Source organism: Vigna angularis, chromosome 4 (assembly GCF_016808095.1).
Source record: "Vigna angularis cultivar LongXiaoDou No.4 chromosome 4, ASM1680809v1, whole genome shotgun sequence".
Classification (NCBI taxonomy): Eukaryota; Viridiplantae; Streptophyta; class Magnoliopsida; order Fabales; family Fabaceae; genus Vigna; species Vigna angularis.
In genome coordinates, this window is record NC_068973.1 from 31,526,160 (window position 1) to 31,551,683 (window position 25,524).

Below are 25,524 nucleotides of genomic sequence, written 5' to 3' on the forward strand. Positions count from 1 at the left end.
TTTAATTTTTTTAAAGAATAATAGGATATATATTTCACTTTATTTAGTTAATAAAATCATTTTTTATTTATGTTTAAATAATGATATCAAAATTATATATAATGTGTTTTTATACAAGACAATGAAGGTTTGGATCATTCTATTACATCTCTTAATATCTCGTGTGATATTATTGATTAAATGATAACTCACTATTCATGTCACATTATATAATTATTACCTTCATCATTTATCATTGTGTTTTCATAACACTAAAATTATATATTAGATAATTAGCGTAAAGTGAGATGAGATTCCTCAAACAAAAAAATCTTTCTCAAACATAAAAAATAAAGTTGTCAAAAAGTAGAATTCACTCATAATTATAAGTTTTTCTTAATTATATTATATTTGAATATTTATAATTTATATTAATAAAAATTTCACATAAATTAGATATATAAAACTATAATATGTAAATATGGTATTAAAAATTAGTGTTGTATAATTAAATCACATTTTAAAGTGCAATTTCCCATGCATGCATAGGAGACTCTTGTAGGTAATATTATTTCAATTACTAATTTTAAAATGTTTTTATCTATCCTTGCTTGTGCTCCAAATATTAATCTTAATTAATAGATAGAACGTTGTTCTGAATAACTTCACAAAATAAATAAGCAATTTTAAGAAATAAAATAAAATAAAAACTGAAATTGATTTTAGTGAAGACATGAATACTAAAATAAATAAATATTAACTTAAACATTTAAAGAAATCTAAACGTGACGAGAGTAAAAATAAAACAAAGAAACTTGGTTTGGAGTTCGGAGAAACCACACAAATACACATCCAAGAGCATTCCAGAACGCACGAACACAGACTATCTCTGTTTTGTTACCCTCTGACGAGCAAAAGAGAAGAGAATCAATCAATGGCTACTTTCCTCTCCAATCAATCTCTGTTTGCTCCTTGTCCTTGTTCTACTCCCTTCTCTTCAAAGCCCTTTCAAACCCTAAAACCCAAAATCATATATTTTTCATCACGTGGGTTTCCACGTCCCCTAAATTCCTCTCCCAATCGAAGAACCCCACTAAAGTATTCTCAAGATCTCCCTCCAACTGTACGCTCTCACTCCTTCAAATCTTACACTTTTTTCATTTTTTTATAATTAATTATTCTAATTTACTGCTTGTTGGATTTGTCACGAGTACTGTTCTCCTTGCTACTTTCTCATAATAGGATTAGAGGATTGCTATCACACACCATTATATTGCTTCAAAATTATTAATCACCAGGGAGTCAATTGATTTAAAACATGAGAGTCCACATTTTCCTCTTTGTAAATTCTAATAAATTTCATATATTAAGAGGAGGTGAATTAAAAAACTGTGAATTGTGTTGCTAGCATTTCTGATAGTCTTAATAGACATTGAATCCTCAATGTTTCTTTTTTGCCTTCTTGTACCTCTGATACTTAATCTCTTCCACTATCGATTGCAGGAGGGTATCGTTGTACAAAAAAGGTTTTACTTAAAATTTCCCATTTTATTTTTTATTTTTATACATATTTTTGTAATACTTCAGAAATGCATGTGGTCAAAATACTAGCTGTCGTGATGCTTGTTAAGTTTAAGGTGCATTTTTGTTTCATTTGTTGAAGATCCTATGTTTTGTATATATATACCTAACCTAGCCAAATCTTCTCTCTTTTGTCCTTCATAGAGAAATGATGAGACAGGTGAGACCCGGAAAGATTTCAGAGGGATAGACGATGATGAAGATAAAAAGCCATTACCCAGTTTAATGGTCCTCCTTGAAGCATACAAGGAAGCCTTTTTTAATGGTGATGAAAATGGTGTTGCTCTGATTGAAGAGGGAATATATTCAGCAGTAAATAGAAAAAATAAATTGATTCAGAAAGTATCAAGTTTATCAGCAGACAAAGCTACTTCCAAAGATAGATATGTTCGATTACAAGCTGATTTTGACAATTTTAGGAAAAGATCTGACAAAGAAAGACTTAGCATCCAATCTGATGCCCAACAAGAACTCATTGAACAGCTTTTGTTGATGGTGGACAGTTTTGAGAAAACAAAACAGCAAACTAAAGCAGCAACAGAGAAAGAGAAGAAAATTGATGTTAGCTATCAAGGCATTTACAAACAATTTGTAGAGATTCTGAGGAGTCATCATGTTTCAGTGATAGCAACAGTGGGCAAGCCGTTTAATCCCTTGGTAAGTTAAATTCACAAACACCTTTAGTCTTGTGTGCGGAATTTTTTTCCTTTTGTTCTGTGTTGCTACTTGATGGCTGTGAAATCCAACAAATTCTATTGCTACTCTATAGAAAATAATTTGACTACAACAATGGTGACCTAGGGTTGGATTTACATCGACTGAAGAAATTTATTTCTATCATCAAATTTGTGCAATTAATAAAGAAATGGGACTTTTTGGGTAGGAAATGAAATTAGATAGAATAATAAATAAACCATTGAGAAAAATAATGTAAATGATGAAATTCAATAATATAATCTTAACATTGATCATAAACAGTTTTCAATGGCAATCTATGGTGACACGCCTCAGCTGCAGGGACAGCCATGATGTGTGTTTATTCCCAAAAGGCCTCTGAATAGAGACGTTAGTGCTTGTTTGGAGTGGGGGTTACTACTTTTGGGATTTGAATTCTCAAAAGTGAAAGCTTAAATTGTAATGTAGTGAAAATGATAAAGATGACTTGGATTTTGAAGGTTATGAACTTTTTATTTACTTTGATTGGCATTTACTTGTGTGTTTTTTTAAGACATCTCTGACTTTTTATGATTTATTATGAATGCCATGAATTTTTAATAATTTTTATTATTTTTAAGAAGTTATATGTGCATTGTATGCGATATAAGCTATATAAATAAATTTATGAATAATGGCTATCCCTCTGTTGCATTTTTTTCAGATTTAAGATGGAACTTTATCCCTTTAAATATTTAGTTCTAGCTGTGAACAAGCTTTAACAATCAATTTGTCCTTGCTACTTCTTCAATAACCAAACTCACTGGTCATTTCCTTTATTAATAGGCAGCCCTAGAAAAAAAATTTAGGATTTACTATACCAGTAACCTTAAAATTGGAGACAGATTTCTAGCCAACAATATTGGTATTGCAAGCAATTTAGAGGCCACAATTTTTTTTTTCTGTGTTCTATGCTAGACGACCATTCTCTCATTCTCCACCCTCCACTAAAAGGAAAAGGAAGTACAGTGATTTGAGGATGCAAACTCTTGTGGTAAAGGAACACTGGCTGAACTTGAAACATATAAACTACTATGGGTAACTAGGGTAAACACCTTTGAGGCTTGTGCTTATTAATTATTTTACACTTACATTATTTTTTATGGAAAAATTGCACTGACCTTTTTTACTCGTCTCTGTTATTTTGAGGTATCATGGGTATAGTTCATACATCGAAATTGGTAGATGTGTGTAAATTTTATAATAACAGGCGTCACGTGTAAAAATAATGCATGAGGTAGGGAGTCGGGTGGAATTTTCCGATCAGAAAAGGTTAAGTGTAAAATATTGCTGTATTCGTAGGTTTGCCTTGTCTGAATCTCCTCATTTTTCCCATCTTAAGAAGTTTTGTTGCAATATAAGCTTGAAACTAAAATCTGTAGTTTGTTCCTGCTTGTTGAAGGCATTTTGATGAAACCTTAGAGAAAGTTACCACGTAGTGACTTGGCTATTGTTTAATCTGTTTGTGGTTTACTTTTGTCATAGCATCATGAAGCCATTGCACGTGAGGAGTCAGCAGAATTCAAGAAAGGGATTATAATTAAAGAATCACGACGTGGTTTCTTGCTCAGAGATCGAGTTCTAAGGCCAGCCCAGGTGAAGGTTTCATTAGGTCCTGGAACTAAGAAATCTCCTGTGGCTCATGACAACTCCATGGAGCGACCTTCAACAGCTGCTGGAATAGATGAAAGATAGTCTCTTGAACCTTCTTACTCATTAAAAGTCTAGCTCCACCTGCATACGTCACGTCTTTACATTGGTCAACTTAAAGTGCTTCTAGTATTCAATATTTTGGTATTCGGGCCGTAGCTAGTCTGTTGGACCTGGCAAATTTTAACTTGTGCCCCACACCACACTTGAATTTTTGAGAAAGTGAATAATTTTGTTCATAGGAACAATGAGTTTCTTGTGCAATCCATTTTTAACAAAAAGCAAAAAACGGTTCATTCTTGAGCTCTTTTGGCATTTTGGTTCCTTGTCTCAATACTAAGATATGCAGGAACGCCTTGTACCCAACCAAAAATCAACTGCATTTTGAGTTCTAAAGTGAAGCTCACATGGAGCTTGATGACTGTTGAGTGTCTTAGCTTGGAACGTTCTATAGTTCTCTAACAAAACTTTTTCATGATACCATGAGGCAATGCTGAATAAAGTTACAGAGTAGAACTTGTAAGTGATAATAGTTGATTTTATTTAAGAGATTCACACTATGTCTGGCTGTATGAAAAGATGGTATTGGGAATCATGGTTTCACAGTATCAAATTATGGTTCCTGGTATTTTGGTATTATGTGTTATATTTATAACACGTAACAATTTTGGTTAAGTTCTTATTCGTTGCTACTTTGGTCTTTGCACCTCTAATGTGTATTTTATATCATTATCATGGACAAAATATTGATAAGTTCTTATAGACTTGTATTTTTGACACTAGAAAATCTGCGTTAAATTATAGTGTCTTAAATATTCACATCTCACTGGAGAGCTTAATAAATGCCATGCTTACTGTAAGTTTTCTTTTACGGTATTAGGATTGACCGTAAGTAAAATACAATGTAAAATTGTAGTTTCCTGTCTCTATTACCTCAACAAAAGTAACTTTTTTCACAATTTATTTCATAATGAATTTTATTTATTCGTAAGTTAAAATTAATTTATATGATTTGTGGAAAATTTATTTTATTTAATTTATTATAAAAGCTTTTATGAAGAAGTTTATCTAAATAAATTTAAAATATTTTAGAATATTTGTTAGGTAACTTGCGGAGAATGACTTGCAATCATCAACGTGTTGACATATAATGTTTCAAACTCTGGGACAATTAGTATAAGGTTAGTTTTAGTGTTTAAGAAATTTAACACTTTAAACGTATCGTATTACTGCTATTATATTCTTCAGAATATTCATAGCGATCGCATAAATTTTAGTTATTCACGAGAAATGTAACTTTAAAGATTCATAACTTCAAACATAAAAGTTCTACCAGACGCATTGTGAGTGATAAGGGTATATTTAACAACAGGATAAACGGAGTTTTACAGTAGACGGAGAGTTGGCAACATGAAATGGATGTTTGTTTGTTTGTTTGGTGTCGCAGCAGAGACGCAACGTAACATAGTAAAAGAAGAGCATCTTTTTGTAATGTAACCAAACACACAAAACAAATGGATGATGACGTCGTGATGAAAATTATTTGGACGAATTCAAAATGTGACCCATATTAGAGATAAGGTTTAAATCCTATGATGGTCCTCGTATTTATACGAAAATTTCAAGTGGATTATCATATTTTCAACTGTCTCAATTGAGTCTATATATTTGTAAAATATCTTAATTGGGTCTAAATATTTGTAAAATTGAGTCAATTTTGTCCTAACCGTTAAAATTGTCACAAACGGCGTTAAAATGTGCTGAACTGGATATGCTAATGTTAATATTTTATTAAAAAAATATGCTGCCAGTAATGATCTGGAATTTAATAAATTATAAAAGAATAAAAAGATTATGTAAGCAATAAAAGGGGAGGAAAATGGCCTGCACTCAGAAAAACAGAGAACCAATTTGGAAAACCCTTCCAACCCCAAATCGCTACTGCATCTTCATCTTCGTTGTCATCTCCTTTGCAAAACCGTAGCCCCAGAAACTGAATGGGAAACAAGTTGGTTCCACCTTTTGAAACACACTTGAATCGCAAGAGATCTTTCACCGGAAGCCACAACAGAATTTCCATGATCATATCTTGGTACAGCTCCACAATTATCCCATCCCCTTTGAGTTGCACAGAATCACTCCCAGCATAGACACTTGCAACTGCCAGATTACCTTGCAAAATGCAAACCATAACACATATTCCCAAAGTCAGAATCCCCCAAAAGCCTGCACCTTTCTACACGCCTAGAAACAGAAATCACTCAATTTCACTTAAAACTATGAATTTTATTCAGAATATCATAAAACTTACCTTCTTACGCATGAAGTAGTTGATTCCGAAGGCCAAATCACCGATTGGCCACTTCCTGAAGGTCTCGGAGTACGTGAACCTCAAAGTCTCCGAGTTCCGATCGACTCCAGAAGCGTCGTCGGAGCCTGCGTCGGCCGCCTTGAAAGCCTTCTTCGGCGCACCGATCTGCTCGATTTCGACACGTCGTCGCCGTCTCCGTGATCCTTGCTGTCCTCCTCCGCCTTCTGCGACAGCCGCCGGCTCAGCACATAAAACAACATCAACGCTGCTCCGACCGCCGTCGCTATTGTCCCCGTCGCCATGAGCTGACGGAGCTGCAATGGTGTTTTTCGCGACACTGCTTACGACACAAGAGCTTCCTCAGATCCACCCCTTCAGCTCCACCACCTTTTTCCTTCAACACCAGTTCTTCTTTCACCAGTTTCCTCATGACACGGACGACGGTGCTGCAGTTTTTGCGGAAATAATAGAAAGTTTTTTTAGGGTGACAGCAAAGAACACGAAATTCAGACTCTCAAATCCCCCCTCCCCCCCTTTTTTTTCTGATCGCATCATTTTTCTATTCTTTCTTATTTATTAAATTTCATGTCATCACTGGCAATATTTTTCTTTTAATAAAATATCCACCTCAGTATATCCACCTCTGCACATTTTAACGCCGTTTGTAACAACTTAACGGTTAGGGCAAAATTGGCTTAATTTACAAATATTTAGATCTAATTGAGATATTTTGTAAATATATAGACCCAGTTAAGACATTTGGAAATATGATGACCCACTTAAGATTCCCATACAAATACGAAGACCATCCGAGGGTTTAAACCTAGAGATAATAAGAGGAAGAAAACAATAACGAGACTGTTTCTTCTTACACCACCCTACATTTTTCTCAACATCCCTACATTTTTTTTAAATTTCAAAATTATCTTCTACAATTTAAAAAGTTCTACATCTATTTCTTTTCTTTAACGAATTTTCTTTAACGAATTTCAAAATCTGTTGAAAAAAAAATCTTTCAACAAATTTTGAAATTCATTAAAGAATTTTTCAAACATTTAAGAAATTTCGAAATTTATTGAAGCTTTTGAAAAATCCAAAACGAATTCGAAATTTATTAAAAAAAATTCTTTAACAATTTTTGAAATATGTTGAAAGATTATTTTTTTTTCCAATGAATTTTGAAATTCCTTTTAAAGGAATCAATCTGTTGAAGAAGATTATTTTTAGAATGTACGTGTGCAAGAAGAAATGTGACCGAAAGAAACACTCTAACAATTAATCATACAAGACTGAAAAAAAAATAGAAGTCCAAAATGATAAGAAAGTCCTCTTAACAAATGTGACAGGAAGAATCACTCTAACAATTAACCATGGAAGACTGAAAAGAAATAGAAATTCAAAATGACAAGAAAGTCTTCATACCAGTTAATGGTCGATTACTTGTATAAACATATCATTTATCTAATCCAACTGCAACTACTACTTTAGGTTGAGATTATCTTTATAAAACTTCCATGAAATTATTTCTACAAATTCTAATTATCTTTTTTTTATTAACCTTGCACTAGTGGTTGATCAATTAGCAATATGCATTATGGAATCTTCACTTCACTTGTTTATAATAATTTAATGTGTTTTTAAATGTATGTGATTTTATTGTGTCAAAAATGAATTTGATATTTTAGAGTATAATAACTTTGTAGTTATACGAGTATCTTCTACTATAAGTACAATAAGTGTTAAGATATTAAGCACAAGTGTGAGTATAATAAGCCTAACCCACATAATCACAGCTCGTGCAGACATGAGAGAGGACGATATCTTATATGTTTTAAATTTAGTTTTATTTCATCTTTCTTTAAATTAGGATAACATTTATAAATAAAAATACATTAAACTCTTTTTATTTGATAAGCAATGAAGAAGTGACAAAATTACTAAGTTATTTGAATAACGTATATATGGGTTAAATGTGATTTAAAATTTAACTTTAAAAAAGATTTGTTAACAAAATATATGTATATTTTTTAATTTAAGAAAAATACTTATAATTTAAAACCAATGACTACACAAGAAAAAAAAAATGTATCCATCAATGAAGGGTTGTAAGCTTGAAACATTGAATTCATATTTCAAATCCAAAGTGGACCAATCCAATCCACATTTTTGTAAACCAAGTACAGAACTTAACTAATCATGAAAAAGGAAAAATAATCATGAAAAAGGAAAAATAAATCGAATGTGTTAATTCAATAAAATTGATTATTATATTTCTTAAAATATAATACATCATTTAAATGAAATTATAAAAAAAATGTAATCATGATAAAAGAAAAAATATATGATGAAAAAATTGAGTTCAAAGAGAATAAAGAATATAATTGTTTATGCTATCCACTAACCTAAAAGATTTATATTATTAAACACTTAAAATTAAAAATCATAAAATAATAAATAAAAATATTTTAAAAAATAAAAATAATAAAATATATATCATTGAAACTATTTGAATTTATATTCCCTATAATGTAATACATTATTTAAACAAAAATTAAAAAGAGAAAAGCGTAATAAAAGTTATGAGAAGAGAAAAAAAATAGCATGTAGATACTTGTAAATTTTAAAAAATTATAAATTGAACAATTGAAAAAGAATAAAACGAATTATGTAAAAGTAGATTTATGACAATAAAAATAGGAAAAAAAATAGTAAATAACTTTTTTTAAGTTAAGTAAAATTTATGGATATTTCAATAATTTAAAATGATGATATGATATTGAAATGTTTATAAAATATACATATTCATCTTCATCGACCCCAATTTTAACCCTAATTTAAAATATAATATATTAGTCATATCCATATTACCATATCAATATCTAATCTAATCGATGCAATAATATTTTATTAAAATCTAGATAGATTAAAACAATTTTCATAAAAACAAGTTATTTTGCTGTCCCTATTTAAAATATATTAGATTGTAAAATATACATAAAAACATATAATATATGGTACCAACACATCTAAACATGATTAAATATTTCAAAAAGAAAATAAGTTTTAAAATAAACACCAGAAGCATATGTTAAAAGGTTTGAAGACATTTAAAATATGATTAAACTTGTTGAGAAAAATATATTTTGAATGAGTAAGCACTGGTTGATAGAACAGAAGCCTTGGCAGCCATTAATGGTTGAACCACGGTCAACTTGAACATGGCCAAGTTATTAGAATTGCTGCCTAAACAGATGTCATTTGCATGGACATTATGATTCTTTAAAGCCAATGGTTCACATTTTATAAGACAAAAATATGGTTACCGAAAGTCACGAAAAATTTAAAAGGTAATGTCCTCTGCCAGCTGAAAAATAAGAAAGAATATTAACAAATAGTTGGGGGACAATCTTGTAAATCGTTGACCACAATCCACAAGAACATCTCAAGTTAACCTAGACTTCATTGCGTCCAGGTGTGGAATCACATGGTCCCACAAAACATAGACTGTATCTGTTACTATATTAAGTATTGTAATTAAGGTTAATGTGGTGCTTATTTTGATTTAATAGTTCCAAATTTCATTTTCCACGTTGAATTCCTCCATTGCTCCATCCGCATGGACCTAACACTCTGCTCTCTCCTTAATCACATCCAGGTTCATCCACCTTCCCTTCTTTATCTACCTTTTCTTTCTTTCTTCTATTCATTCTCTCATTTCACACGCACAATTTTCATCTTTCACTCTCTCCCAAATGCGTTCGCTTTCTACACCAACACTCTTTTTATCATTCCTCTGTTTTCTCTCGTCCCCTGTTCCTCTGTTCCCCTGTTCTCTTTGTTCTTGTTCTTGTTGTACCAACCCATAGCCTCAATTCCCGTCAAAACACAAACTTTCCCCTTTCCCATTTTGTCATTTCGGGTTTAACCCATGGAACCGGGTCTCTCTCTCAGGTTGAGCGCGTCGTCAACCGTGGCTCCTCTCGGCGACACCTCTGTGCCGTGGCGGTTTCGACACCTCAAAGAAGAAGAAGAGGAAGAAAACAACGGTGAGACTATTAACTTCATGGACCAGCGCGTGAAGAGGAAGATTGAAGGACATCAACAACCCTGTTTCCCTTCGAAGCGTGTGGCGATGGATTCTTCGGTGGGATGGTGGAACCAGCCACTGGGAGTGGCGGACCCCGAGATTTTCGAAATCATGGAGAAAGAAAAGCGAAGACAGTTCAAGGGAATAGAGTTGATTGCTTCGGAGAACTTCGTTTGCAGGGCAGTGATGGAAGCTTTAGGAAGCCATTTAAGCAATAAATATTCTGAGGGAATGCCTGGGGCCAAGTACTACACAGGAAATCAGTACATTGATGAGATTGAGCTTCTCTGTTGCCAGCGTGCTTTGTTGGCCTTTGACCTTCACCCTAACAATTGGGGTGTTAATGTTCAACCTTATTCTTGTACTTCTGCTAACTTTGCTGTGTACACTGGGATTTTGCATCCCGGGGATAGGATTATGGGTATGGATTCAGCCTCTGGGGGGCATTTGAGTCATGGTTATTATACGCAATGGGGTAAGAAGGTTTCTGCTGCTTCTATTTTCTTCGAGACTTTGCCTTATAAGGTTAATCCTCAGAGTGGTTACATAGACTACGATAAGCTCGAGGAGAAAGTAATAGATTTTAGGCCTAAGATACTTATCTGCGGTGGGAGTTCGTACCCCAGGGAATGGGATTATGCGAGGTTCAGGCAGGTTGCTGACAAATGTGGGGCAGTGTTGATGTGTGACATGGCGCATATCAGTGGCCTTGTGGCAGCTAAGGTGTTTTTTCTGTCTGTTCTCTTGTTTCTGTTATTATTATTGATTTCATAATTGTTTACGAATTTGAAAGGTGAGTGGAGTTCTGGTTTGGTTTTTTGGAGGGTAGAGGTAGTTGTTTTGTATGCTTTAGAACTAGTGGGATAGAGTTGTGTGAAACAGTTTAGTCTCCCTTAGTCATGTGCTATGAATCAAACTCTTCAGATAGAGTTTCTATACTCCTGTACGATTTTGCGCACGTACTGGAAATGAATTTGACTCGTCTATTGTGAAGGATGGCGTGTCAGAGAGTATATAGTGCAGTTACAAGTATTAAAAGAAAATATACAATGAGATTGTGATTATATACATGCAAATACATAAAGACTATGTATTGTTAGAATATCAAGTGATGATTTTTAAATTAAAGTATTGTACTCTTTGTTTTAGAAGGAGCTGAATCCACTAGCAGTATGATCTAATGCAGTCTCGTATGCAGATTGCTGTTTAATAGTAGGCTTGTAGCAACTAGAACATTCCAAAAGAAAAATTACCTCCTCAGTATTTGCTTTTTCCCCTATCCTCCCCTGAATATTTTTATAGTTGGAATTTGATCAAATTACTTTTGCGAATGGAAGTTCTACTGGAAATTATATAATTGTTTTCATTGATCACACTGAACTTAACCCCTAGCATGTTTGATGTGGTGTGATTCATGTAACCTACCTCTAACAGTTAACAAGTTTTTTTTCATCAATCACCTCTGTATATGTTCTGGGTGGAAGTCAAATTGCCAGTGTGGATCTCAAAATATGCATCGATTGAAATTGTGTTTCTAATTTTGGTTCAATTTTTCCATACATAATGCATTTAATTGAAAAATTGTCATGTGTGTAAACTTTACTTTAGTTTGACCTTCCTTCATTTCTTAAATGGTTGTGTTGTGTCAAAAGTTTTTAAGTATATTAACAGTGGCTTTTACAGGAAGTGGTTAGTCCATTTGATTACTGTGATATTGTTACTTCGACTACTCACAAAAGTCTCCGAGGTCCAAGGGGAGGTATCATCTTTTATAGAAGGGGGCCAAAACCAAGGAGGCAAGGTTTTGTGCTTAATCATGGAGACGATAGTAATTATGATTTTGAGGAGAAAATAAACTTTGCTTTGTACCCATCATTACAAGGAGGCCCTCATAATAATCATATTGCTGCTCTTGCCATAGCTTTAAAACAAGTTGCAACTCCAGAGTACAAAGCGTACATGCAGCAGGTGAAGAGAAATGCGCAGGCATTAGCATCTGCGCTGTTGAGAAGAAATTTCAGATTGGTGACAGGTGGGACCGACAATCATCTTTTGCTATGGGATCTGACAGCACTTGGTTTAATTGGTAATTCTTTTCTACCTGTCTTTTTTCATAAATTATGTTAAACTTAAAACTGCATTTGGAATTATTATTTTCCTGTTAATAATAATGAGTTATTATTTTGGCGTACTGGTGTCTGGAGATGGGAAATCATGCTAGTACAGAAGTTGCTTAACTGTCATGATTTTGTCCCTAACAATTTGTATGCTTATTTTACTTGGACATGTTATGTGTTTCGATGCAAGTTAATCTTAATTCAAATTATTATTTTATAAAAAATCACTGGAGTCATAAAATAAAATGTTTCTGATTTTAGTTATCTTTTGTTCTTTTTCAATTGATTAAATCACAACAATGTTTTTTGGTGTTTAGTTAGACTTCTGCATAATTTTCAAATTTTTTGAAGTATAGTATAATATAGTGACTGTGACACAGTTTATGTAAAATTATGGACCTCACCACTTATGTATGGAAACCAAAGCCATATGTTCAGCATCAACAATTACCAGTTGTTATCCCACTAAGTAAGCATTATAAAGATAGACGGGAAATAGTTACGATGTAAGCTTCTTAGACTTGGCCTGTTTTCATTTAGCTACCATGTGGTTTAAACATGTCAGTATCACTCTTCTCCCCTTGATGATTGATTTTCTAGTGCATAACCATTAAGTTCTTTCAAAATTTTGAGCGTGAAGGAAAAGTCAAACACAAGCCACCTTTTGTTGTTATTTGTAATGTCTGTTGAGCTGGACATCTAACTTCATAGGTACTTTGGATGAATGGATTGGATACTTAGTTTCTTCAGTTAGGAGGTATTTCCTAATTTAATCTCCTTAGTTTCTGTCACAGTAACTAAGATAGATTAGGATAATATTTAAGACACACTGATAAGTTAAGGCCAAGAGACTTGATGGGTTAAAACCTTAAGATGAAGAATATGTTTGAAGAGGGTTTGGCTTGCGAGTTGTAAATGAATGATTCAGGAACCGGTTACGTTGAAGAGAAGAAAAATTGGAGAAAAGGCTGATATTCATGCGTAAGATTTCTGAATTGGCCAAGGGTTAAAATGGTTGTATTAAAAATTTGTCCATTTTGAACTTATAGGGTGTGCATGGTTTTTGCTATATCAGCTGCTTTGATAATCAGGCCATCCTTTGTATTTTTTTCCCCCTTGCTTTCTGATCAAGATATCTTGTCAGCGCAAGGCCATGCATAGATTGAACCCTTTAAAGTGAAGAGATGTGTAAGGAGAGAAAGTAAAGGTGTTTCCACTGTAATTGATAGTTTTAAAGTATCCCATGAACTTAAATTACTTTAAATTAATGGTAGATATACCCATACTTACTCGCCTACAGATTTACGCACTCTAGAAAGCTAAGTTTGCCGTGTAAGTTTGTCCTTGTAGTTGTGAGCTATGTCTTGGATTCTAAAAATATTAACTTGGAATTGTGTTTTAAATAAATCATGATGGCCAGATTTAGCATATGTTGCATGAAATTGCAGCTTGAATTTAATATTATGTTTTCTTTGCAAAGTCAAGATATTTGCTTTGGGAATATGTCTCCATTTTAATTTTTTTACCTGTAACTGGATGTATGTATTGTTGAAACTCCTATGAAGTTTGGTTCTGATATTTGAGCAATAAAAAAAAAGAGATGATTAAAGGACAGGAAAAGGTTGATCATTTCAGGTTTTAAAATCACAAAGTAATGTCGAAATCTCTTGTCTATCATTTTTTGCTAGACAAATAATATCTATATAAATATATAAATATATAAAATATTTGAAGAGAGATGATTTAAACATGACTGCTATGTTGGAGAGGATCCATCCCATTAGGGGGACAGGCCAAAAGAAAAGAATAGAAAAGAAGGAATAGGTATTAAGTGTTAACATTTACTGTTTGAATTTGAGTTTTAAAGATGCTAATGTATGTATCTGTTTTAAAGACAATTTCAATTTTTAAATTCCATTGTGCTTGTTTTGTGTGCGCTGCTCATGATTCGAATACTCCTTTCCCGTTTTCTTACAACTTATATCTTTTAAATTTGACATGAATACGATCTTATATAATTTTACTCTGTATTACAGACAGAAACTATGAAAAGGTCTGCGAGGCGTGTCACATCACTCTCAATAAATGTGCCATTTATGGTTCCATTTCTACTGGAGGAGTGAGAATTGGTGAGTACCTCTCTTAAAGTACGAACTTCTAAAGTTATGGTATTAATATAACACGCTAGAGTTTCAATCTACTCAGTATCTCCAGTAGTGTTCAATATCATTTTTTTTTCATATAATTTGTTTAGCATTTAAGTTTAGACTGTTTTAAGAAGCTAGACTTCCATGAGAACACTCATAATCAATTCCAGTTAGCTCCAGCTTCCACATATTCAGTGAATAGTCCTTGAAGTATTATATTTTCCAGGGAATTAATTGGTAGAAAGAAAGAAATGCCCATTTCTCATGTCTATTGTGTACTACTTACTCATGCGAGAGGATAAAGTCACATCTTTTTGTGTATTTCGGCAATGACATTGCTATTGTTGCTAAAACGTACTACTTTTGAGTTTTCTATGTTTTTGTTTTCTAAGTTCATTTCATTGGAATTCAGGTACTCCTGCAATGACATCAAGAGGCTGTTTGGAAGAAGATTTTGAGACCATAGCTGATTTTCTTCTGAGGGCGGCTCACATTACCAGCATGGTGCAAAGGGAACATGGGAAATCATGTAAAGATTTTCTCAAGGGTCTTGAGAATAATAAAGATATTTCTGAGCTCAGAAATCGGGTTGAGACATTCAGTTCCCAGTTTGCAATGCCAGGATTCGATACGTGATTTGAAATTGTAGACCTCTATTGCATCGTTAGGAAGCGTCTTGGCTTATACCATCTTTTGAATTTTCTCATAGTGACCATAGGTTTTTTTCCTGTTATTGTATCTATAAAATTAGTAGTCAGCTTATGTAAATTAAGTATGCAACTGGAAGTCATATCCTCATACCATACATCACATTCACACCACTTCACATTTACCAACCTCAGAAATTGTTCGAGGTTGATACCTCTTTCTTTGACAACTCCTGTTCATGAAGAAACTTGTGTTAAAAGGAAATTACATAAAGAAATGTTAATGAATTATTTTACAGCCTGTCATTGAATATGCTTTTGAATGCTACGGAGGCTGATGCATAGGTTACATAGCCATATATATATATATATATATATATATATATATATAGAGAGAGAGAGAGAGAGAGAGAGAGAGAGATTAAAATATGGGAACAGTACGTAATATCCCAGCAGCAAAGATTAATGAGAAGGTGTGATTTGAGTGTACAGTAAGCACTGTACGTTTAACCATTGCTTTAAACAGAAAATCTGCCCGTCTGGCATGAGGCATGCTGGATGATATCCAATATATATTACTCTTGTTTTGTTGTTTTGTCTGTGTCTTGTGTGTGCACTTTAAATGTTATTTTATTTATTGTTTTGTTTTAAAGCATCATTCATGTGGAACCCTTGTGAGGAGGCAAGGCATGAATTTGCGGCAAGGGACAAAAAGCATGAGATACGGTTAGAAGTAAGAAAGTGACCGCTGAAATTTTTGTGACATATTAAACACCCCAAGCCCCCAAAAAGGGGAGGTTGAAAATTTTTGAAACAGAACAAAATTGTGAGAGAGAGAGAAAGAGTTGTCAGGCAATGGGAGAATGTGGTGAGACGAAGTTTTCATCATCATCACCTCCATTGCTTTCAAAGTGAACCGAATCAGACAAAAGCTTCCCAAGAGCAAAAGAAGCTGCCTTTTGACGTTAAAGCAGTCCAGGAATCTCAGAGTGCTTCTTTTCTCTACAGTCCTAAACCTCTCTTTCCATTATTCTTTCAGGACTATAACCGAATGATTAGTCATTTTCCGTCCCAACCAAAACTCTTCTTTCAAATTCAATCTTGCATAAAAGAGAAAAACAATCCTAATAATAATAATCAAGGCTGCCATAGAAAACTATTTTTAAATTATAACATACACCCTACTGTCACTGTGTGCAGTTATCAGTGTCTAACTTTCTCTTTTTTTAACCCTTTCTTCTTACCCTTCTATTCTTTTGTCTTTTTCCTCCTGGCTGCAATTAAAGGAGGAATCGAAGTTTCTTTTTTCCCAAACAATTTTGCTATCTTATTATCTCTAATGCAAGAAGAATAGCAATTTCATTCATTCATTCATTAACCCGTATGCGAATGTTGTTTTCAAACCCAGAACCACATTCAATTCCAGAGAACCTTCTTTACATGCTTCTGCGGTCAAGAAAAAGACTTGGCAGTGGCACCCCATTTTCAAGTGAGGTAACTGTGAAAAACAAAAGAAAGACCCCAAGTGATAATAGTAATAATAATAATATTAATAATAAAATTTTAAAAAAAAGGGTTAATAAAAAGTACAACAACCCCATCAACTATTCCTCTACCTTGTCTTTGTTTCTATTTTCTTTTTTTTGTTCTGTTTTTTGTTTTTTCCTTGCAGGCAAGCAGATACCTACTGGCTATTTCAATTCCTGAATTCTCCTCCAAATTTGTTTCAGTCACTCAGTTACCTATGACTGCAAAAGTCTAACAACCTCTTCCTCCCTTCAACAATCTCGTCAAAGAAATCATCCAGCTGAGCAACAATGTTGTCTGCTCCAGATCTGAGAACCCCAAAACACGCTCTCACATTCTCCACTCTCTCCCTGATAGCAACCTCACTCTCCCACTCCACTCCCTGCGACCCTCTCCTCTCCAACTCCCCCCTCAGCTCCTCCATCGCCACCTTCGACCTCCGAAACTCGTGCAGCAGCATTCCCTGCGCGCCACCCATGTGCCCGATCTCCGCCGCCACCCGCTGCTGCAACCTCGCCGTCGACATCATGAACGCCGATCCCAGAAACAAACACCCCTCGTAACCGCCAAGCACGAAATCCGAGGACTCCCCCCAACAGTAAACTAGCCCGTACAGCAGAATCATCAGCAGCAACGAACTCACATTCCTCATTGCGTACAGCACCCCTCTGAACCCGTTGAACCCGTTCAGCTTCGACTCGATCGACACCCTCTCCTCGAACCGCAGCGACAGGGGCTGAATCCGCGTCTCCATCAACGCCCTATTCTCCTCCTCCAACCCCACCGCCTCTCTCCGACACCCCGATATCGCCCTCATAACCTGTTCCAAAAAAATTCCACCTTTAACAAAACATTCTAATTGCCTTCAAAATGTCGCAAAGAAAAAACACTGGAACAAGTTAACAGGAAATGAAAATTGAAAACGGGCGCTGACCTGGCGAGAGAGTTGGGGGGTGATGTGGCGGTGTGAATCGAGGGAGGCGGTGATGGTGAGCGCGGCGGAGTAGTAGTTTTCTATGCCGGAAATGCCTGACTTGATGACGTGACAGGCTTCCCAGAGTTTGGAGCTTTCGTCCATGTACTCGTCTAGCCACTTGTCGCCGACGGGAAGGTGGAGCTTTTGGACGAGAAGGGTCAATTGGGTGTGGAAGGATCGAAGGAGAGAGAGTGTTCTTTGGATGAATTGGATTGACATGAAGTTGGTGGTAAGGAAGACTCGCTCTAGATCGTCGATTCCTCGCGTGAGGAAGGAGTAGAAGCCGTTAACGGAGTTGGTGGAGGAGGGATCCATTTTAAGTTTGGAATTATGAATGAATGGGGAAAGATAAGAAGAAGGAGAAGTGGAGGGGAGAGGTGGATGTGGGAATGGGGTAGATATTTAAATTGAGAGAGAGTGGAAGAAGAAGAGGAGGCATAAGAGGGGAATGGAAAAGAAAGAGGACCCAAAAAGTGAAAAGAATGGAAGAATGGAATATCTTGGAAGCTCAGGTTTCTAAGGTTGAAAAGGATTGTTGGGAGCAATGATGGGTGTTTCCTACAGAGGGGAAAGGATGATTGGTAATATGCCATTTTCATTGTTTAATGGACACAAAGCAACACACCAGGTAAAAAAAATTAAATCAAATCAAATCAAAATAAAACCCTTTCCAATTTCTAAATAAAAAGAATAAATATTAACAAACAAAACATTTATCATGAGAAAGATTAGATTAGATAGGTGGTTTTCAAGCTACTGCAAAGAGGTTGGAAGTGAGTGAGATTTTGATATTTTATTGGTGAATAGTGTGAGGAAGATTGAGATTTTGGTGGGTGGGGTGATGCACGGTTTGACTGGATTGACTGAGTTGTTTGTCTAAACACGAGTTTTGCCTTCTATACAGGTTATGTTTTTGTTTTAAGTGGTGTTTGGCTTCTTCTTTCCTCAATTTCTTCCTCGAGCTATGAAATGTGGTGGCTCATGTTCAACTCATTTCTTTTGAAATTTGGAGTTTTGTTTTTCCTAGACTACATTGTTCTGTTGGTTTTTCCAAAAAGAAGAAGTGGTGTAGTGGAATGATGAGGCTGCTTGTACTTATGTGTTTCGTAATCTTCTACCATGCATAAAATCAGTCTTTTGAGGCCATATGTGCTCTTTACCACTTTTCATTATAGTTACTACTACAAGTATTTCACTACCTTAGTTTTATGACAAAAAAATAATAATAATGATGCTTCCTCACACTTTCCTCTTAAGCATTATATTTAATTCCAAAGGTGCTTAATCCAAATCTGAACTGGGTATATAATTTGAATAAATTAGTACATATTGTTGAAGGTACTACTAGGAAATAATAATACATATCCCTGCCATTGATTGAGTAGGCCTTACTACCCATCAAGAGACAGATGTATGGGTATAAAAAAGGGAAAAGATTTTGAGCTGCATAGCTTCATCATTGTTGAGTATTGCAACTGGGTCCCATTATATGTGCATCATACCGAATGGGTTTGAATTGATTGATCGTATTTAGTCACTAATTGAACAACACCAAATGCTTCCTTTCCTTTATTCTATTGCCAAAAGGGTATGTAATGTATGCGATCCTCTCTTTTATCCGTATATAAAATACCCTAATTCTTATTTTACATATTTTAATTTTATGTGGGAAATGGGGACCATTACCCAGCAATCTAAATTATGCATTGGGTAAGGTAACATCTTATTAAATTTGGTTGAGAGGAGTGCTCGTGGGTTTTCGGAGAATGGGACATCTTAGAAGCATGTTGGTCTTCAAAGATTTCATTGGAGATAGGTAAAGAAGAGATTGCACAAGAAATAACACTAATATGGACACCCCTCACACCAAACCTAGCTTACCCAAACATGAGGTCACAAAGGGTGTCCCTTTTTTATTTTCTTATACATGCATGTCGCAGATTTTATTTCATCACTGAACATAGTAATCTCATCTTCTAAGTCAAAATCTCTACGCTCTTATAAATAACTTGACACTGTTTGAAATTATCTTTCATTCATCTTAAAATTTGTAGCAAGTAGAAATGTCAGAGTAAATCTCACAAAATAAGAAAATAAAAGAGTTGAACATTATAATAAAGATTTATAATTTTATTGTTTTATCTTGTGTTTAAATGAGAAATTTCAACAATTCAAAAACTTAAAATACTTAGTATTTAAATTTAAATTACTTATAATTAAATTTTTTCTACTTTTAAATAGTTTGTTTGAACGAAGTTGTCATAACCGGGTTTGTGACGGGACGGCGAACCGAAAACAAACGGGTTTAGGAAAATATTTTGGGAGTCGCCACCTTAATTTATTTTGGAAAAACTATGGAAAAACCATAAAATAAGACATGGTCTACGAAAACTAGATTTTAGGTTCGGGAATCGGTTACGCGTAAGGAAGGTATTAGCATCCTATTGCGGCTGCCCTACCTTTAATTAAATGTACACAGCTGACGTGAATTTTCAAAATATTTAATTTTTCCCAGAAATAAAAATATAAAGAAATTGTTAAGAAAAAAAAAATTGTTTTATGAACTCCACAAGAATTGACATTGCTCCTACATATACCCATTTATAATGGACAATTAGAGATCACGTAGTTCTTTATATAGAAAAATGTCTGTAAAGAAATTGTAAGAAACAAAAAAAAAATTGTTTTATGAACCCGACAAAGATTGACCTTGCTCCTACATATACCCATTTATAATGGACAATGAAGGATCACATAGTTCTTTATCTAGAAAAAGGTTTGTGAGTTTGTTTGAAAATTATTATGGAATATTTTTGAAAAGGGAACCCGACAAGGATTAACTTACGTATATCCATTTATGATGGAAAATCAGGGATCACATAGTTCTGGTAAAAAAAGTTTAGTTTAACAAAATTGACATTTTTTGGTTTCAAATATTTTGTATTTTTTTTAAGTATGGTAGGAAAAAGAAAGAAATCAGTCGTAAACCGACGCGTACCCTTTATTTTATGATTTAAAAAAAACGTTATTTATGTGTAGTAACAAAAATAATACCTTTTAGAAAACTAAGGTACAATAAAAAGAGAAAAAGAATGGTGTAGAGGTGACATAACTGCTCTTGTTCTTCCTTGGTGATTGTCGTTGACAGAACCCTTATGTGTGAGAACCTATTTTCCTCTATACTCTATTTCTCTCTTTCTATTTCGTTATTTCTCCATGTCTCTCTTTATTTTTTTTTCGTGCATATTTATACACACATTGTAATATTATGGTAATCTTGCCTTAAATGTAAATTAATTGACAACGATCAAAATAGGGAAAGAAAATGTATTGGTTATAAGAAAAAGAAATCAAATAATATTCAAGACATTGATTATAATTATTGTCAGAAAATTTGTCAATTTTAAAATCATATTTTCCTCTTTAAAAGCAACTTAAGTAAAAAATTATATTAATATACTATTTTAATTACTACTTATAATTATTGGCATAATATTGATTCAAATTATTACCATATCAAACTAATATTCCAAAAATATTTTCTAGTCATGTGTCCTGCATTAAGGAAAATTTATTTTATTATTTTCTTTTTTACACACCATTAATTATTATTATTTTATTCTTTATTTTTATTTATTTACTTACCCAAAGGAGGAGATTGGGTGTTGACAGGAGTAAATGAAATATCATAAATTTTATTTTACTTGTTTGAATAAAATATATTTTTTTATTTTAAGGTAAACTCAATTTTATCTTTGAATTCGAGTTGAGTTAGTCTCAATTCGACCTTTATTTTGGCTTGACCTTTAATTAAAGCTAACTTGATTCGATCTTTGGTCTGGGTTGATTTGACTCAACCATCGACTCGGACCATTTCAGCTCGAACCTACTCGAATTAACCTTCGATCTAACCAACTCGACTCATCCTTTGGTTGGACTAACTCAGCTTGACTTTCGACATCGACCGACTTGACTTAACCTTCGATTCGGGCATACTCGGCTCAACCTTCAACTCTAGTCAACTCGGCTCGCATGGACTAACTTGACTTGACCATCTGCATGGATCGAATTAGCTTGACCATTAGCTCAGGCCGAATCGACTCAACCTTTAACCAAGACCGAATTGACTCAACCTTCAACCCAGCTCGGCTCGATTTTCAGCCAGGCTGAATCAAGTTGACCTTCGACCCGGGCTGAATCAGATGGATCTTTGGTCCAGGCTGACTTAGCTCGATCTTCAACCTAGGTCGACTTAGCTTGACCTTCGACCTTAGTAGACTTATTTAAACTTTTGGCCCAAGTTAACTCAACTTGACCTACATCTTAGCTCGACCTTCGATCCGATTCGACTCGGCTCGACCTTTGGCCTAGATTGTCTCGGCTTGATCTTTGATTTGGATTTACTTGGCTCGAACTTTGATTTGGACTGACTTGGCTCGAACTTTGATTTGGACTGACTTGGCTCGACTTTTGATCTGGACTGAGTTGGCTCGGCCTTCGAACTAGATTGACTCGTCTCGACCTTCAATTTAAGTCTACTTGGCTATATCTTCGTCTCGAGCCGACTCAACTCAATCTTCATCAATAGAATAACAATAAAGTGAAAAATAGTGCAAAATTCAAATTTCTTGTGCTTTTAAGGGTATTTGAAATTATTTTATTTTATTCATTTGAAATATCTTCTAAATTTTCTTAAATTTAAATTTCTGTCTAATTACTTTATCAAACAAATTATTTTAGTGTAAAGAATTTTAAATTATTCAAATAAATAAATTATCTTTTTAAATTACTTTATTCAAACACAGCAATAAAATTGAGTTAAAAAGTGTTATCATTCCTTACATTTAATTGATGTTATATTTCTACAGTTAATTTATAAAAATCCATCAGTAGTTCATCAAGATGAGTAGTTAACATTCTCTTTTTAAATTTGCTACCATATTATATAAATAACCTTTACAATAAGTAGTAATTTTGTTTTCAATGATTTTATACGACTTGTATGTTACATCATAAATCACTTAGTACTAAAAGCCTGAAAACTAATTGATCTTTTTGATGTATGAAGACGAATGAACTTGTCACTTGCAAATTCTCATATTTGCATATTCAAATCAACAAAATTCCTAAGAATATCTAAAACATTCCAAAACAGTATGCTAGAATCCTATATATTATGAATGTGATCATTTATCGTAAAATAATGATGTCGGAATAAAAGGAGTAGACATTTAATCATAAAGAATTGTTTTTTGTGGAATCCTTCTCTATTATGAGTTGTTTACTCAAGATCGAAGAAAAATTTACATAACTCTCTAATACTTAATAAAAGTTTGATACAAAAGATTAAAAAATATTAAATTATTACTAAAGAATTTAAATTTATTGATGAAATTATTTGAACCCAAACTTGTAATCAAACATTCATGAGTTGTGAGTATATGAATATATTAATTCTTGTTAATTTTTCTGAACATCATACGATATAATTTGTTTGTGTATAACAATTATTATATAATTTGCTTGGTGGTGTACGAGTAAATATAATATAATCTGCATAAAAAACTTTTATTTCATATATATATATATTACAAATAATATTGCAAAGACATAATAGAATATATATTTTCTATAGAAGTTACAGGAAAAATGAAAGAAGGTTGGCATTCTTGCGTGAGAAACAAAAGAAGAGAGGAGAATCCAAACAGTGCTTAGTCAAAAGGAGTAGTTGTGGATATAGGATCCCATGGTGGGCAAGGGCTTGTTTGTTCCTCTATGGAAAACCTTCCATTTCCTCTATCAATCAAAATAACTTAAAAACAACAAAGGCTACTACTACTTATTGCCATTCCTTTAAGTGTCCCATGCTTCAAGGAATACCCAAACCAAATTAATGTAACCACATTTTCACAAATTTCTGTTACATCTTCAACACATGTTGCAATCTTATGCGTCTGGGTCCCTCATTCACCCAAAGTAAACACATTGGACGGTTGGATTTGCGTGTCCAAATCTCTTTCATCCTCATCATCATTTTTACCCACAAACTCTCAATGCTCCATACCTTCAAACGATACAAAATCATACACATGAATCATTGTTTACATGGAAAATTCAGTTCCCAAATTTAACCAAGGGAGATTCTAGTTTTAATTTTTTCAAAATATTATAAAAATATTGTTTCTCATTTTAATTTTAATACAACTAAAAATGTAATTAAGTTCTCAAAAATATTTTTAAACCAGATAGGATGTGGTGTAGCTTGGTAACCCTAACCCTACAGGTTCGTTATGGCATTAATTCCCAATTTAATTGAGTTTGGAGGGGACCACTGATACTTTTTTTCATTCTTCCTTTGTCTTAAATTCTGACAAGAGAATTTCTACAAAAGCCCACTTTCGTTTAGGACAAAAGGATATAGCAAAGCAACCCTAAAATGCCTGCAAATTTCTGCTTCTGCATCGCTTTCAACTATTTATATAGATAAGCATAGCATAATGTGGGTCTTCATTAATGACTCCAGTTTCTGATAAATTATTCTCGTGGGAATATCGTTGTTCTTATTGTGATGTGATTTCGTTTTGGACTAATTGATTAACTAGTGTTTATGATAGAACTTAATTCAGTTACAGGTTAAACTTTAAAAGATTTAAATCCAAGTTGAAAGAAAAATACACAAATCCAACCTTTAATTTTTGAAATAAGATTTAGTTCAGAATTTTGCATATTTAAGCAGGGCAAGTTACTTTAAGGTCGAATATTCCCATTCTCCAAAAAAGAATAGTGAGTTAACTTTAAAAATAACTGACTGTATAAAAGTTAAGATTCATTATTATTTTTTAAAAATATTCCTGAAATAAGTTAATAGATCTAAATTTATAAGTCAGAACAAATTATAGTTTCAAATCAGGAAGCCACCGATGATACCTAATAACCAATAATCTAATATATATATATATATATATATATATATATATATATAGCTTTGCTGTATCAGATTTTAGTAAACAAGAATATCCTCATATAGTATGGATTTTAAGTTTTAAGGTTAAGGGTATTTAATTTTATTCTCAAAACTAAAAAAAACAAGAAACTCCAAAATTCTTATTCACCTCTCTCATTTCTCTCAATCATTTCTCTTCCATCTCTTTCACTCTAACATTTTCTCTGTATCCCCAGGTGAAAAAAATCAGAAACACTCATCGTTAAACAATTTGGCTTTGTAAAGAGTTGAGGCAAAGGTTCATTCAAGATCTCTTCAATTTCATCATTTTCACTAACCTTTCTAATTTCATCATCTGCAATTACCAATTGTTTCGGATTAAATTATGCTTGTGAAAATTAGATAAAATTAGATAAGACAAAAATTATAAAATGAAAACTCATTATAAAATCTTTTTTTTGTAAGAAATTGTTTAACAACGAGTGTTTCTGATTTTTTCCAGGCTATTTACCAATTACTTTGATCTCATTATGCTTGTGAAAAATAGATAAAATTAGATAAGAAAAAAATTATAAAATGAAAACTCATTATAAAATCATATTGTGTAAGAAATTGTTTAACAACGAGTATTTCTGATTTTTTTCCAGGCCAATTACCAATTCCTTCATATGTCGTTATGTTTGTGAAAATTAGATAAAATTAGATAAGACAAAAATTATAAAATGAAAACTCATTATAAAATCATTTTTTTGTAAAAAATTGTTTAACCACTCGTGTTTCTGATTTTTTTTCAAGACTACCATAGGATGATAGAGAAAATGTTGGAGTGAGAGATGAAAGAGAAA

General features: G+C 33.4%; 3 protein-coding genes and 1 long non-coding RNA gene across 4 annotated transcripts; 2 read left to right on the forward strand and 2 right to left on the reverse strand.

The window, feature by feature from the left end:
• Positions 1-774: 774 nt before the first annotated feature.
• Positions 775-4,169, forward strand: LOC108330066 (uncharacterized). Its single transcript, XM_017564525.2, has 3 exons — positions 775-1,102; positions 1,705-2,217; positions 3,760-4,169. Exons 1-3 carry the CDS (start codon positions 914-916, stop codon positions 3,967-3,969), a joined length of 912 nt encoding a protein of 303 aa, XP_017420014.1. The 5' UTR covers positions 775-913; the 3' UTR covers positions 3,970-4,169.
• Positions 4,170-5,696: 1,527 nt separating this feature from the next.
• On the reverse strand, positions 5,697-6,779 carry LOC128196390 (uncharacterized). Its single transcript, XR_008248673.1, has 2 exons — positions 6,236-6,779; positions 5,697-6,096 (listed from the first exon to the last, which is right to left on the reverse strand). It is a non-coding gene; the product is annotated as an uncharacterized LOC128196390 (long non-coding RNA).
• A 3,052-nt stretch (positions 6,780-9,831) lies between these two features.
• LOC108329848 (serine hydroxymethyltransferase 7) lies at positions 9,832-15,539 on the forward strand. The gene is made up of 4 exons (XM_017564198.2): positions 9,832-11,045; positions 12,006-12,408; positions 14,476-14,568; positions 14,999-15,539. Exons 1-4 carry the CDS (start codon positions 10,164-10,166, stop codon positions 15,220-15,222), a joined length of 1,602 nt encoding a protein of 533 aa, XP_017419687.1. The 5' UTR covers positions 9,832-10,163; the 3' UTR covers positions 15,223-15,539.
• Positions 15,540-16,759: 1,220 nt separating this feature from the next.
• LOC108331052 (uncharacterized) lies at positions 16,760-18,482 on the reverse strand. Its single transcript, XM_017565669.2, has 2 exons — positions 17,695-18,482; positions 16,760-17,580 (listed from the first exon to the last, which is right to left on the reverse strand). Exons 1-2 carry the CDS (start codon positions 18,049-18,051, stop codon positions 16,972-16,974), a joined length of 966 nt encoding a protein of 321 aa, XP_017421158.1. The 5' UTR covers positions 18,052-18,482; the 3' UTR covers positions 16,760-16,971.
• Positions 18,483-25,524: the final 7,042 nt, after the last annotated feature.